Below are 16365 nucleotides of genomic sequence, written 5' to 3'. Positions count from 1 at the left end.
TTTAAATCTGTTTCCCTTTTGGTCAAGGAATTCCAAATTTAAACTCTATAATGCTAGTGCTTTTTTTCTTTTTTTTTTTTTTTTTGTGCTTTTTCACTAGTGTATTTTTTGTTTTGTTTTTTTGGATTTTTTCACGAGTGCATTTTTAAAAGTCATTTATATTTGGGTGTTCCCTATATGTAAGCCAGTATACCAGGCTTCTCAGTTTTTGTTAGTGATTTATTTGGTAGCATCTTTCCTTTCTTGAAAGTGTTTACTGCTTTTTTTCTTCCCTTTTTTAATTGAATCAGTGACTTGAGTCATTATTTTACCCTCCCCCCAATAACACAGCAAAGACTAGAAGGGTAAATTCACTTATATTACTGATCTTTTTCTTTCCCTGAAATAACTCATTACAGAACAGAACATTGACAAGGAGGCTAACTTTGGAATGTTTAATTTTACAGTTCTGTGCTAGATTTTCTTTGCCTTGACTTTTGATCTACAGAGACCTGGAAAATGCTTGCTTTGAGAATTATATGTGTACAAACTAATTGGTTACTGTTACTTCTGAAGGTATTTGAAGAATTATTGCTTGATGCAGATTGGAGCATAAATGCTGGAAGTTGGATGTGGCTGTCTTGTAGTTCCTTTTTCCAACAGTTTTTTCACTGCTATTGCCCTGTTGGTTTTGGTAGGAGAACAGATCCCAATGGAGACTATATCAGGTAAATCAAGGGTGGTTATTATTCAGTTTGGAATAACTAATCCAGGAAGAGCTTTTCATGTTTAAGCAACACTTAAGGTTTTCCCCACTCATGATGGGCAGCAGAGATGAGGAGATAGGTAAACAAATCATTAAATGGTATTGACTTGATTTTGGTCATTCATAGCTAATAATTAGTTTGTTATAATTTGCTTGTAGTTCATTTTATTAATAATTTTTCTTCCTTCTCCCAAAAGGCGTTATTTGCCTGTACTAAGAGGTTTCCCTGCAAAATATATCTATGATCCCTGGAATGCACCAGAAGGTATCCAAAAGGTAGCCAAATGTTTGATAGGAGTTAATTATCCTAAACCAATGGTGAATCATGCTGAGGCAAGCCGTTTGAATATTGAGAGGATGAAGCAGATCTATCAGCAGCTTTCACGATATAGAGGACTAGGTATGTCATTAATTACCTTTGGTTTGTTTCTTTGGCAGGTGTTTATGTACCTATCCTTGAATTTGATCTTGATCATAATTTAATAGGAAATTTTTTCCCTTTAGGTCTTCTTGCATCAGTGCCTTCTAATCCTAATGGGAATGGAGGCCTCATGGGGTATTCTCCTGGAGAAAATATTCCAGGTTGTAGCAGCAGTGGAAGTAAGTGAAAAGGAAATTTATGTACTTAGCCACATAAAGAGATTAATAATCAAATATATTTTTTATTAAATCTCACTATAATGTTTTTTTGGCATACATGTACACACACACACACACACACACACACACACACACACACACACACACCCGTCATTCCATTAGTGACATTTTGGAGATGGAAAGCATCATTACATGTAGTAGAATTTAGCTCAAAGTAAAGATCTTGCAAACTGAATGAAGAGGGCAATTTTTTTTAATTAACATATAATGTATTATTTGTTTCAGGGGTACAGGTCTGTGATTCATCAGTCGTACACAATTCACAGCGCTCATCATAGTACATACCCTCCCCGATGTCCATCACCCAGCCATCCCATCCCTCCCAACCCCCTCCACCCCAGCAACCCTCAGTTTGTTTCCTGAGGTTAAGAGTCTCTTATGGTTTGTCTCCCTCTCTGGTTTCATCTTGTTTCATTTTTCCCTTCCTTCCCCTCTGATCCTCTGTCTTGTTTCTCAAATTCCTCTTATCATTGAGATCATATGATACTTGTCTTTCTCTGATTGACTTATTTCGCTTAGCATAATACCCTCTAGTTCCATCCATGTCGTTGCAAATGGCAAGATTTCATTTTTTTTGATGGCTGCATGATATTGAGAAGGGCAATTTTAAGGGTAAAATGAAACTCAAATATCCCATTTTCTGAAGGTTCATTATTTTTTACTTTCTTTAGGTACATATCAGGTGTAAGGTAATTAGTTAAGGTCAGTGGTCCTGTGAATATGGCCAAAAGATTTATCATACACATACATAGGGCCTTTTGTCTTTTTGCACATGAATTTTTCCTTCCAGTCTTGTTTGTAGTGATTTTCCATATGATATATACTTAGTTGCCACATATATTCTTAATGTATGATATTAATAATGTCAAGAAGCCAGTACTGGAAATTTGAATCATTGTATACGTTTGCAAAGGTTCTAACCAAAATAGCATGAGGCTAATTAGTTTGATTAAAAACAAGGCAACATTTGAGGAATGCTTATTTTTCTTCCAAAAAGTCACATGTTTAAAATTGATATTAAGAACAAAACCTTTAAAAAATTGAACCTTTCTGGGGTGCCTGGGTGGCTCAGTCGTTAAGGTCTGCCTTCAGCTCAGGTCATGATCCCAGGGTCCTGGGATCGAGCCCCGCATCGGGCTCCCTGCTCCGCGGGAAGCCTGCTTCTCCCTCTCCCACTCCCCCGCTTGTGTTCCCTCTCTCGCTGTGTCTCTCTCTGTCAAATAAATAAATAAAATCTTAAAAAAAAAAAAAAAAAAATTGAACCTTTCTTATTCAGAAATACTCTGTATCCTTTTGAGAGCTTATATTTTTTTACTCCAACGATTAAGGAGAAAGGAACAAAGCACTCACATTTTGACTATCTACTTTATGCCCAGTACAAGGGGATTTTTGCCACATTCTCACAATAATCTGGGGAGGTAGTGGTGGAAATTGGCCAAGAAAGGTTAGGTGACTTAATCAAGATCCCACAGTTAGTAAGTAGTTGAGCTAAGATTCAGATCCAGGTCTGACTAGTTCAAAAGTTCTTATTGGGCCTCCCCTGCAAATGTAATGCCATATATAGTGTTTATAAGATAAAGCATTTTTTTACTGGAACGTGTCTCACTTAGCGGTCTAGTAGTAGGTCAGTGATGGCAGTATACTTCTGAAATGTTCTTCTCAGAGCTACATTTTGAACTTCATCAGGGTATCAGTTCAATAGTTTTGTCAGATCTCTTGTTCAGTTCACAGCCTGCTTCCTCTGTCCATACATGAATTTGAGGGATAGAAGTTCTGTGAAGCACATAAATAACAGGCAGGTAACAGAAGGGTAGGAAGCAACAGGTTCCAGATACCCAACTAATGGATAGTAATGGTGCATACTGCTTCTTGGTCCACTCAAATCTGTATTCATTATTTGGAGTTATCTGCAAAAACTAACCATGGTAGCAAGTTAAATTGGAATAATTTTGCTTTACAAATACACATGATATTTTATGATATAATAGGATTAATAAATCTTGAAGTGCTCTAATCATGTAAATAGTTGCCTGTAACACACTGTGTAGTTAGGTGCTGTGAGGCTTTCAAGTGTAAATGGGGGGAAGAGAAACACAAATGAAAAAAACTATAAATTGTAAGATGCTGCTTCCACATGCAATAAGAAAAGAAACAGTCATTGAGAGCTGAAAGAACTACAGAAGTTTTCTTGGAAGATGGTGGGATGGGTAGCATTTGGGTAGGCAGATGAAGGAGAAAGCATTGTGGACCTGGAAATGGGAGTGATTATGGAAAGATCCTGAGGATTTGGACTATGCTATTAAGCATTTCTCTTCCCTCTAGTTTCTGTTCCATTTGAAAGGACTTGGATATTTCTGAAGCATATCCCTTTATGCCCTCTACTTACCCTGTTTATAGACTTTTATTTTACAGTGTCTCAGAAGGCATATCAAAGGGCAAGATTCTTTATAACTTGTACACAGATGACTTGAAGTATTTTTGTTCTTATAATAAAATCACAATCTATTTACGATAGTAATATGTTTGTATTTATTTATTTTTTTTCTTTTAAAAATACCCGTTCAGCATTATTAGTCCTTAGGGAAATGCAAATCAAAACCACTAAGAGACTTCCCACTGAGGGTAACCAACTATCACTGAGTACCTAGGATTGAGGGGTTTCCTGAGACATGAGACTTGCAGTGCTAACACTTGAAAAATCCCAAACTGGGGTGAGTTTGTTACCCTGTACCCACTCAAGTACCTAAAAAATGACAGACGATAACAAGTGTTATGGAGGATGTGAAGAGACTGGAACTCTCATATGTTGTTGAGAGGTGGTCTGTAAAATGGTACAGCTACTTTGGGAAACAGGTTGGCAGTTTCTTAAAAGCTAAACATAAATTTAACATATAACCCAGAAATTCCATTCCTAAGTATCTATCCAAAAGAAATGAAAATATATATCTACACAAAGACTTAAGAATCATAAGAATGTTTATGATAGGTTTATTTATAATAGTCAAAATGTGGCACATCCATTCAATGGAATATTAATCCATAAGAAGGAATAAAATGCTGGTACATGCTACAACATGGATAGACCTCAAAAATACTATGTGAGGTTAAAGAATCCAGACATAAAAGACCACATACTGCACAATTCCATTTATATGAACTATCTAGAAAAGGCATTTTTTTAAAGTAAGTTAATGGTTACCTTAGGTTTAGGGGTAGGAATGAGAATGAATGCAATGGGCATGAAAATATTCTAAAACTGGATTGTGCAAATGATTACACAACTCTGTAAATTTACTAAAATTTATTGAACTGTATACTTAAAACAGGTGAATTTTATGTTATGTAAATTATACCTCAAAACTGCTTTAAAAAAAAACATATTCACTATATACAATTTAGGAAATTCAGAAAAATAGGAAAGAAGAAAAATAAAAATCACCCACAATTCCATCCAGTAGAGATAGTTACTATTAAATTTTTGTGTATTTCCTTTGAATATCTTTTCTATGCATTTTCCCCCCACAGTAGCTTAGAGTTAGAATTTTTTTAAAACATTTTATTTATTTGGGACACCTGGGTGGCTCTGTCAGTTAAGCATCTGCCTTTGGCTCAGGTCATGGTTCCAGGGTCCTGGGATCGAACCCCATCGGGCTTCCTGCTCTCCCTCTCCTCCCCGCTCATGCTGTCTTCTCGCTATCTCTGTCACTATCTCTGTCTCTCTCTTTCAAATAAATAAAATCTGTATTTGAGAGAGAGAGAGCATGCACAAGCAGGGGGAGGGAGAAGCAGGCTCCCCACTGAGCAGGGAGCCCTATGTGGGGCTCGATCCCAGGACCCTGGGATCATGACCTGAGCCAAAGGCAGATGCTTGATGACTGAGCCACCCAGGTGCCCCAATTTACTGCATTCTTATGGGGAAGTTACAGGCAGTTGAGATATTCATGAATTTAGGGCCACAGGAAGATTCTAAGTGCCTGCTTATCATTTAACTCTCTAAAGAAATAAACTGCTATCTTAAGGAAATTCTGAATGTATTTATTGAGCTTATTAATTTACCCTCTCATCTTTAAAAGTAATCATTCTCCTGATTTCTAATACTATAATTTTTTGCCCATTTTTGAACTTTATAGAATCCTGTAGTTTGTATTCTCTTTTTTGTATCTGGCTGCTTTCACTCAGTATTTTTTTTATGAGATTATTCTCATTTATCTTAGAACTGGAAGAGGAATAAAATTGATGAAGTTGAGAAAATGAGGTGACTAGTCTGTGATTTAGCCTACCTCTGAATCTTCCAGTAAAATTGACTTTTCCTTCCTCAGTGTCCTCACTGTATGCTGTAACAACTTCCATCCCAGAGCCATTATAATAACATTTATTTGTACTTAGTGATTTTATGTATCTGTCACCTTCTACTTGGACTGTGAGCCCCTTGAATACAAGACTTCATGTCTTAGTAATATCTGTGTCCCTAGTACCTAGTATAATCTCTAGCATAAAGGAGCACTCAACAAATGTATAAGGTATGACTAAATACGATAATCAAAAATGTATTTGTTGAAGTTTCCTTTCTTTCTTTCTTTTTAATGTATTTATTTTAGAGAGAGTGTGTATGTGATCAGGGGGAGGGACAGAGGGAGATGGAAGGAATCCCAAGCAGACTCCCTGCTGAGTGGGGAGCCCGATGTAGGGCTCAATCCCGAGATCATGACCGGAGCAGAAACCAAGAGTCCAATGCTCAACCGACAGAGCCACCCAAGCGCCCCTGTTGAAGTTTTCTTGATAGCAAAATATATGTAAACATAAAACTTAGCATTTAACCATTTTATTTTATTTTATTTTTTAAAGATTTTATTTATTTATTTGAGAGAATGAGAGCGAGCACATGAGAGGGGTTAGGGTCAGAGGGAGAAGCAGACTCCCTGCTGAGCAGGGAGCCCGATGTGGGACTCGATCCAGGGACTCCAGGATCATGACCTGAGCCAAAGGCAGTCGCTTAACCAACTGAGCCACCCAGGCGCCCAGCATTTAACCATTTTAAATGTACAATTCAGTGGAATTAAGTATGTTCACATTGTTGTGTGAAGTTTTAAATAATCTTGTACAATAATGCAAGACAACAATTATCACTATTAGGGGAAGCCCTGCTGATGGTAAAACCAGGAAAAGCACCATTCAGTGGATAATTTGCTATAGTCCAGAATCTGACCTTCAACAAGTCCAAGAACTGAGTGTTTTTATTATAATTAGAGGTGACCATCCTGTGACTGGCAGACTAGAAGTTTAAAACTCATGTGATTTAGGGGCGCCTGGGTGGCTCAGTCAGTTAAGCATCCGATTCTTGATTTTGGCTCAGGTCATGATCTCAGGGTCATGAGATTGAGCCCTGCATCAGGTTCCACACTGGTTGTGGAGCCTGCTTAAGATTCTCTCTCTCCCTCTGCACTACCCCCTAAATCAATCCATCCATCCATACATACATACATACATACATAAATACACACACACACACACACACCAACCATATGATTTAAAATACCAGGGGGGCACCTGGGTGGCTCAGTAGGTTAAGCATCTGCCTTCGGCTCAGGTCATGATCCCAGGAGTTTAGGATCCCCACATCGGGCTCCCTGCTCAGCGGGGAGCCTGCTTCTCCCTCTCCCTCTGCCTGTCTGCCTGTCTGCCTACTTGTGATTTCTCTCTCTCTCAAATAAATAAAATCTTAAAAAAAAAAATAAAAAAAAAAATCAGGGTCGCCTGGGTGGCTCAGTCAGTTAAGCGTCTGCCTTCGGCTCAGGTCATGATCCCAGGGTCCTGGAATTGAGTCCCGCATCGGGCTCCTTGCTCAACGGGAGAGCCTGCTTCTACCTCTGCCTGCCACTCTCCCTCCTTGTGCTCTCTCCCTCTCTTTCTCTCCCCCCTCTCTCTCTGACAAATAAAATCTTTAAAAAATATGTATCAACAGGGAACGCTCGTTTATTATTTATGGTGGAGGTATCCCTTTCCAGTGATGGAAGCCCTCATCCCTGATGAGGGCATTCACTTTCCCAATTTTGAGTACCTGAAAAGCTGAATTCTTTATCCAGAGGAACTTGATGAGCATGAAATTACAATAAAAAATAAGTAGATTGCCTTGTTCAGACCATGAGGTGACTTCTCTGTAGGAGCTAGAATGTTCATATTTGTCCATAATCTGGACACACTGACAAAAATGTTTCTCTAGAACCTACTTTCTGTGCCAACCCATTCTCCTGTAACATTGTTTCTTTTTAGAGGGTTAATGTAATTGCTTAGGCTAGGTAACTGCCACATTGTATTTCCTCCTCTTTGTGTGATTTGAATTGTTTAATTCTCATCTGGCAGACCCTCATTCACTTCTCTCCAAGGACCTATGTTTTGGACAGGCACTGAGGGAAGAATGTGGAATAAAGGGACAAGAGGTGAAAGGAGGATATATATCTCACTGTCGCTCTATATTTTGCTTCCATGCTCAAGTGTCTAATTGTTATTCAGTAAAGGAATGTTTTTTAGAAAATGATTATCAGTGATTTTGCCTTTGAACCAAAAGTCAACATTTCTATGACCTTAAGTTTAAATTTTCCTGATTTGGGCATGTGATTTTTGGCTCATATGAAGGATTGAGGTTTAGTCCTAAAAAGCATAAATGCCCTTAATACTGTTACTAAAAATTAGATTTGTAGTCTTAATACATCCGACTTGGGATTTAAGTAATTTTACTAAATTTTAAGTAAATTTAAGTAATTTAAGTATTTTTAAATACTAACAGGTTGCTCTCAAGGGAGTGGTATTTTACATTATGCTCATGGAGACAGTCAGCAAACTCATCTATTAAAGCAAGGTAAGAATGAAGCATTTGAGCATACCGTTCTTTTTACCATTCCTATATTAAACATACACTTAAAAAAAAATACATTTTTTTAAATATGTAGGAAGAAGCTCCATGGGCACTGGTCTCAGCAGTGGGAAACGTCCTAGCGAGGAAGAGGACACGCAGAGTATTGGTCCTAAGGTCCAGCGACAGAGCACTAATTAGGTAAATATTTTAGACCTTTATTTCTTGCTTTAGTGTAGTGTGTGATCAACATAAATTAAGACAATTTCCAAAATGGAGCTAATCATTTTTTTTCAAACTAGAGAAACTGAGGCTTAAACTTTTCAGTGATTGTTACAAAATCAGTTAATTCTTAGATAAGAGAAGTTCATCTCTACTGGACAAATTGCTGCACTTAGTTTTATGGTCATCTTAATTGATGATCTTTAAATCTGAAAAAGTAATAATGTTGTGCTCAAGTTTTTTCTCAGAAAAAACTCTCTTTTTCAATTCCTTACTATGTGACCATGAGTTTAAAACAATTAAAGTGACTTTTTATTTTAGTGGTATTAACATAATCTCTTTATGAACTTTTCCCCAAATCTTTGCCTCTTAAATGTTTATAAGTTTCTTTTATCTGTTGTGATACTTCTGAAATCTAAATTCTTTCCAGTTCAGGAATAGTTTAATTTTTTTTAATATTGGCCCTTTTTAGAGGTATCAAAAAGCCATGGCTATATTCAGTTGAATTGGATGTGGGATACTATTTTATGATTTGTTTATATGAAAAGTATCTAAAACAGTACATTTACCAGTTTTAAAAGACATGTTTCTTCAGTTATCTTAAACTGTTGGCAATTTTTAAATTACTGCTAACTGTATTTATCATGTTGAGCATTGAGTAACGTATTGAATTGTTGAATCAGTATGATGTACACCTGAAACTTAATATAATATTGTCTGTCAGTTATACTTCAGTAGTAATATATATATGAACAGCAATAATAAAAAGTAAAAGTTTAAAAAAATTGCTGGGTTTTTTTAGCACCAACCCTAATTAGACTGTACAGTTGTTGAAGATAAGATCGGTAAACACTCATCAAATTTTTATCATTTAATTCCTTGCAGTCAAACTTTACCCAGTTTTTTTTTTTCCCCCTTAAATCACAGAAAACATTCAGGAGGAATACTGTTGCAGCTGAAATTGGTGGGGAGTTCACTACTTTTTTCAGTTAAATTATTTTAAAGTGTTCTTCATTGATGGAAAGCAGTTACATTTTGAAATGCATTGTTTCTAATGACATTTCTATAGTTATAAACTTTTTAATGAATTTCACATAGGACAAATGGTAATTTGTATATAAATAACTTGGTAAAAATTTTGCTTAATGTAAATATAAATAGTCACAATTAATATAGACCCATCAATATATTTTTGATAATTTTTCATGTATGGTAAAAGTTAAAGTGGCAAACTGATATTCTGATATAAAAAAGTTTTGAGAGTCAATGTGGGAAAATAGGTTTTTAGACTTTCTTAAAAGACTTTGTTAAAATTTTAGGGCAAAATTTTCTTGATATCATTGTTTGATCTAACTTTACAGTCTTTGATAATAATGTTTTAGAAAATGTGCGCAATCAAAATTGGTAGTTATAGCCTCTGTTAACATAGACAGTATATGTTTTAAATCTTCATGTATGCCTGTTTTGACCCAAATCTGTGGAAGTATCATGTGTTAAGTTCTCTTTGTCTCCCCTTGTTCATTTACAGCTAAGTGACCTTGTTATTAAAGTATATGCATATATGGAATCTTGTGTACTTGGTGGTGGTTGTTTTTTCTTTTCTTTTTAAGTTTTTGTTTTAGTTAAGGGGGAGAGCATTGTTCTGTGAGATGTGATTACAAATCAGAGACAGAGTCTATAAACCACATGTAACCATTCTGGATGAAGGAACAGCTCCCATTTATTTAGTAATAGAGTATTTTTCAAAATTAATCCAAATAAGATTACTAACTTCCAAATGCTTTATACTTTTTATAATACCTATCTGCAAGAAAGATTTAAAACCAAAGAGGTTATTTCAGATAATGGGGCTTATGACTATGAGTTAGTCACTACAGTTAATAATGTGAGCTCTGGAGTCAAAGGCCTGGCTCTGCCACTCATTTGAGATCTTGGGCAAGTTATTAACCTTCTGTGCCTTTTTTTTTCTTATTTATGATATAGGGATGAGAGTAGTATCTGCTTTATACTACATATGAAATGCTCATAACAGTGCCTGGCATGTGGCAGGTTAGTCGATAAGTGTTAGCTGCAGGGCTGCCATGCTTTATAGCTCCCTGGATTGTGCAGTGCACAGTCTGCCTAACTCTATGCTACAGCTGTGGTTAGCTGTTGTTATTCTCATTACTATTATTATCCCATTCCTGTCTCTCGTAGGCTAGTTTTTTCCTTTTGGAATTATAACCAGTGTTTTTTTTTATTTTCCCACTCTTAGTTGTGATAGATGTTCAGTGTGTTAATTGTATTTAAAGGTAACTTTTAAGAATAATTTGAGTCTAAAATGCAAAAACAGTAACATATTTTTTATATGATACCCATTTTAAAAAGCATCCTGAATAATGAATTAACACTGATTGATAAGTTCCATTACTGAGAAAAGAAAAAAAATATGTTTTATCTTCTTTCACCACTGTTAATAAGGAGTGATATTTTAATTGTTTTTCATGATGCTTCTATTTAGCAACCTACTCTTTGGACCTGATTGTACTGTACAGCATTGAGAAATTCATAGACCTGGGATTTGCCATCATCATCCAGGGGAATAAAAGATTCAGGTTTTTTTTGTTTTTAAGTAGGCTCCACGCCCAATGTGGAGCCAAATGCGGGGCTTGAACTCATGGGCCTGAGATCAAGACCTGAGCAGAGATCAAGATGGACACCTAACAGACTGAGCCATCCAGGCGCCCCTAAAAGATTCAGTTTCAATGTGAATAAATACTTTAGTAAAAGAACATTGTTTCAGCAGAGACACTGATACTTTACTTTTAAATGTAGGGGGATTTGGGCTTTTAGGGGGTTTTTTGGAAAGCTTTTTCAGTTTGGTCTAAATTGTAACTAAAAAGAATCACTGAAAGGGAAAGACAGGTATTAGTGTATCTCAGGTAAGCAGATATTTGAATACAGTGTTTTCCTCTAACCAGAAGGGTTAGTGTTCTGAAAACCCTGCTGGTGGTTGAGGGATTTAAGACCTTATATTCATTCAGGAAATGTATCTTGAAATCTTATTAACAAAACCTGTTCTGTTCTGCAACTTGGAAAAATTGAGTTGAGGAAACCAAACTTTTGAAAGAACGCATGCAAAGTTTTTATGCTTTTACATTCACTTGAAATAAATTAGTAAAATTGGGATATAAAAGCCTGATAACAGTATATTTTTTTAAAGATTTTATTTATTTATTTATTTATTTGAGAGAGAGCACAAGCAGGGGGAGCAGCAGAGGGAGAGGGAGAAGCAGACTCCCCGCTGAGCAGGGAGCCCGACATGGGGCTTGATCCCAGGACCCTGAGATCATGACCTGAGCCGAAGGCAGAAGCTTAACCGACTGAGCCACCCAGGCAGCCCATAACAGTATATTTTTAATACATCTCTTAAGTACTAGAAACTTCAGGATCTTCCCACAATTTCAGACATGTTTGTAATTTTCCTATAGGTAATATCCATAATACTGGCTTCTTTTTTCCATTTCTCCATCCAACTGCTTTTTTTCTGATTGCGTGGTCCTAGAAATTCACTAAATACTTGGAATGGAAAAACTTTAGGTAGCCTTTATTTAATACAGTTGGCATAGCTGACTTGGTCAGTTTCAAGTTTTGATTACAATGCACATGATCATATGTATTACCATTTCTTATACAACTATGTGGAGCCCTTGTACAAGCTAAGCTGCCAGCACCCTAGTGTACATGTCTGCTCCCTTCCTCCTGACCAGTGATTGCAGCATGCAGTTCTAAAGTGCTTGAGTTTACATTCCTTAACTGCCTTCCCTTCTCTGTATCCTACTCTAATTCCCTTTTCCTAATGCAGTGAAACATTTTGGTTAATCCAGGTCCCAGATCCTTGAATTGCAGGAAAAAGTGTTCAGTAAAGCCATGAATAATAGGATTTTTATATAAGGATAACTCAGAAGGAGAAGGGTTACTGGACAAGCAGCCCTAGCCTCATATACATGAGCTACTCATTTAATTTTAGAATGTCCTGGAAATCAGAGTTGATCTTGCGATAAAGAGCTAGGATTCTTGCTGCTGCTCAGTGTAATTAAAGTGCAAATGTCAGTCCATCTCAAAAAGCCTATTGAGCACAAACTGAGTATTAAGGCTAGGCTCCAATTAGCATTTCCTGGGTTCCTGTAATGTGCCAAATATTGTTCATAGGAAAATAAATCCGTAAGTTTCCACAAGGAGTTCACAAAGTGAGAGGGCAGTCTGGAAGAATTACGGTGGTGTGTGTTCAGGCTGTGTTAGAACTGTGCACAGTGTGCTATGAAACTCATGAAGGGAGAGATCTCCAGCCTGGGAAAATCACAGCTTTCCCGACTCCCAACTCTATACAGGAGCATAGGACAACTAGGCAGGGTCGGGGCACCCTGTCTTTGGAAACATTTAACTCTAGTTGGGATTAATCATGTTATTGGTTGTTAATGTCTTTGTCCTTCGCTGTCCTACATGTAAACTCCATCAGGACCGGGAATGTACTTTATACCCCCTTGTCTTGTCCACTGCTGTCTTCTCATTGCTGTTTCACATGCTTGGAACTTAATAGGCATACCATAAGTATTTGTTGATTGATAGATAAATATAAGAATAAATGGGATAGACATTGGGACTGGCTTTAAGGCGAAATTAGTTTATGAGGTTGGCATCACTGGTAATAATTAGAATGTAAACCACTGGACAGTTTATCGGAAAAGGCAAGTATTTAGGCGAAAGCGGCAGGGGGAGGCTTTTAAAGACATATCAGACACAGTCGCTCACTACTGGGGGCGGGTGGGAGGGGTAGCAGTAAGGCTAGCTATGTTCCAAAGAGGTTTTTTGTTTTTTGAACTACATTTTTTTTTTTTTTTTTTTTTTGTAAATTAGTTCTTTACCTATCGAATTATTTGGGGAATTCTGAATGGCTATAGCTTCAAGATACAGCGGTTTCTGAGTTACTTTTACGTTTTCTCTTATGGGCTAGTGACATTCCCCAAGGGACAAAACGACCGGAACTTGCTGGCAAGGAAAGGGTGTGAAAATGCCAGGCTCATTAATTGCTGCACCCGGCTGTTTCCGGGAAAGCTGATTCCCACGCTGGCCCGCCTCCGTCGCGCAGCCCCGCCTTGCGTGAGGGTCGCGTGGCCTGCGTCCCGCACCTTGATTGGCTGAGTTGGGACTGAGGGGGCGTACGTCTGCGGGCTCACGGGCCTCCTGTGCCGTGATTGGCTGCGGGTAGAGGGGCAGGGGGCCGGGACAGCGTGCTGGGAGAAATTAGCGGCCCTGTTGGGACCCTAGTCTTGGGACCTTGACCCCTCTTTCCAGGCCTCAGGAAGACGGCAGGCCACGGGGAACCTCGGCGGGGGGGAGGGAGGAAGCACGGAGCCGGGGACCCGGGACTCAGTGCGTCTTGCGCGGAGTGGACAGGTGAGTCGCACCCCTTTCTCCGCCGCCGGGGGGGGAGCCTCACCAGCGACAAAGCGGCCGACAGGCAGGGGTCCGGGGTCGCGCACCGAGAAACGGGACTCCCCGCCAGCCGCTCAGCCTCCCTGGCCTGGGCAGATGCCCAGGCGCCAGAGGTCAGAAGTTCCTCTGGACAAGCGCCGGCCCCACAAGATGGATGTGTGGCTGTCAATCATTCCCCGAGATCTTCCTTCGGTCCTCATTTTTTACTTATTTATAAACATTAGGGTTAATTTGAAACTGTCAGATCATACATGTTATAAAAGTAGAACTTAATTGAATTATTACTGATGTTGTAGAGCAGACTGTATTAAGTATGAAAACTGTGCATATTCCAGAAGTGAACTTACCTCCTCAGGAATGCTTAAGAAGCATGAAGTATCTGGGAATAGACCACATTGTGATTTAACAAACATTTGCCCAGAGCATTGCTGTGTAGGGCACAGGGTAAGAGCTGTACTCTGGAGCCAAGTTGTTGGGTTTGAATCCAAGGTCTGCCCTGTTAGCTGAGCAACCTTGGGCAGGTTATTTTACCTGCATCTGTTTCCTCATCTTTAAAATGGGTTTTTGTGGTGATTTAATAACTTTTCTGAGTACTCTGTAAGTGGTTATGGTATTAACTCAATGTAGTCTTCACAGGCACCCAGAATGTAGTGTCCCTATTTTCCTGACACTCCAGCTGAGGCACAGAGAGATGATGTGACTTTCCCACATCACAACACAACCAATGACCAGGAATTAAGTCCATACAGACCACAGTTTTACACACTACCTTAGGCTGCCTCATGAACTGGATTTGTTCATTCAGTTTCAGTTGACAAATACTTATTTTGTTCCCCTGTGGACCAAGTTCTTTGCTGGGTACAAGGGACAGAGAAGAACAGAACTCAGACCCTACCCTCCCAGTGCTTGCAATCTAGTACAGGTTGTTTACAGCTGGGCTGCAGGGTGCCCATGAATCCTGGTAAAATCTTTTGCAAATGTTGTGAGTACAGGTCTTTTCTTTTTTTCTTTTTGGAAAGAGAGTCTGTGGCTCTTACCAGGTTCTCCAGTGGGTCTCTGATCCAAAGTTAGGAAGAAACATTGTAGCGGAACAGCTAGTATCTAACCTAATGCCTGACAACACAGCATGAGCTTAAAAAGAAAAAAGAAAAACCACTGGTTGAATGGATGAAGAACTTTACAGGAGGTTAAGTGCTACAGTAAGGTTAAGAGCAAGACGCAGTGGAAGAGCACACAAAGATCCTCCTTGTCCAGGAATGCCTCCTAGAGTCGGCAATGCCAGTGAAGTGAAGGGTAGGGAAGCAATTCATTGGAACATGGTGGTGATGATTCTCTGCCCTCCTGGAGGGTGAGACAGAAACAACACATGAACAGCTGCGGCTATGACAGGTGGCACAGAGGAGCAGTCCTGGTGCCATGAGACCCTATAATGGGGACAGGAGACTTAGTCTATTCAAGATGGTCAGGGAAGTTTCCCTGAGAGAGTGACCCTCAGACCTAGGAGTTAGGGCCACTTTGGGCATGGGGAACAGCCCTCAGCCTTCAAAGACCCTGTGGTGGGCACAGGCAGAGCACCAGGGACTGAAAAGAACTGGTGTGGCTGGTGGGGTTGGGGGTGGGGCAGATGGGCACAGATTCGGGTAGTGACAGAGCCCAGACAGAGAGGCCTTTTAGACCATGGTGTAAGGCATTTGTATTTTGTTTTATGTCTTTATCCTAAAGTGCCATTGAAAAGTTTATTGCAGGGAGGTGACAAGATCACATTTTGAGAAGAAGTTGGAGAGAAGCCCAAGTGATTAACTGAAGCCCTGGATGAGGACAGGATCTCTGAGGAGAAACTGTAAGGTAAGAAGAGGAGAGGGTCTAGAATCAAGCCTTGAAGATGAGCCTGCAAAGGAGATAGATAAAGGGAAGTGAGAGTGTAGCAAGAGGGGGAAGAGAACTGAGAGTGGGAAGTCCTGGAAATCAGGTGAGAGAGTATTTCATGGAGAAAGTGGTCGACTATGCTGAAAGCTGCAGAGGTCAGAAGAGACAGGAACGAACAGACCTCATTGGCTCTAATCCCATGGGAATTGTCTTTATTGGGATCTATATAAGTAGGAGGAGAGGAATTGGAGAGAAAGAAGGATCTGCAAGAATTAACTGAAGGTAAGAGAAAATAGGGTTTTAGCTGGAGTGGCAGTGAGAAGATCCATTGAGCTGAAGGGTGGGAGCCCCAGAGGGAACGATACAGCTGAAGGAGTGAGTATATGAGAAAAAAGGGCTCTGGAGGTGTTCAGGCCAGAGAGGTTGGGATCAGTACAGAAGCAGGGATTACCCTGAATGCTGAAAGGTATAATTGTAGGAAAGGGGAGATAGCAGAAGGTGTAAGTTTGGTGTGATGAGTTGCTCTCCTTTCTTTGTACAGAGTAGA

General features: G+C 39.1%; 1 protein-coding gene across 4 annotated transcripts in view; it reads left to right on the top strand.

Moving 5' to 3' along the window:
• The window catches only part of CRY1 (cryptochrome circadian regulator 1), a 102782-nt gene that overhangs the window by 81771 nt on the left and 4646 nt on the right, over nucleotides 1-16365 (top strand). Inside the window, exons 8-13 of one of the 4 annotated variants that reach the window (XM_036083146.2) lie at nucleotides 556-707; nucleotides 943-1145; nucleotides 1250-1345; nucleotides 8190-8261; nucleotides 8353-8456; nucleotides 10978-11248. In XM_036083146.2, the coding sequence (XP_035939039.1) occupies nucleotides 556-707; nucleotides 943-1145; nucleotides 1250-1345; nucleotides 8190-8261; nucleotides 8353-8456 (627 nt within the window). In that variant the 3' untranslated portion in view covers nucleotides 10978-11248. Of the gene's footprint in view, nucleotides 1-555; nucleotides 708-942; nucleotides 1146-1249; nucleotides 1346-8189; nucleotides 8262-8352; nucleotides 8457-9404; nucleotides 10045-10977; nucleotides 11249-16365 lie in introns of those variants that run through there. The other 3 variants (XM_078076516.1, XM_036083144.2, XM_036083145.2) reach the window with 3 other exon arrangements.

This window comes from Halichoerus grypus, chromosome 6 (genome assembly GCF_964656455.1).
Source record: "Halichoerus grypus chromosome 6, mHalGry1.hap1.1, whole genome shotgun sequence".
Classification (NCBI taxonomy): domain Eukaryota; kingdom Metazoa; phylum Chordata; class Mammalia; order Carnivora; family Phocidae; genus Halichoerus; species Halichoerus grypus.
The sequence above is the reverse complement of the archived record's forward strand: the minus strand, read 5'-3'. Positions and strand labels throughout refer to the sequence as shown.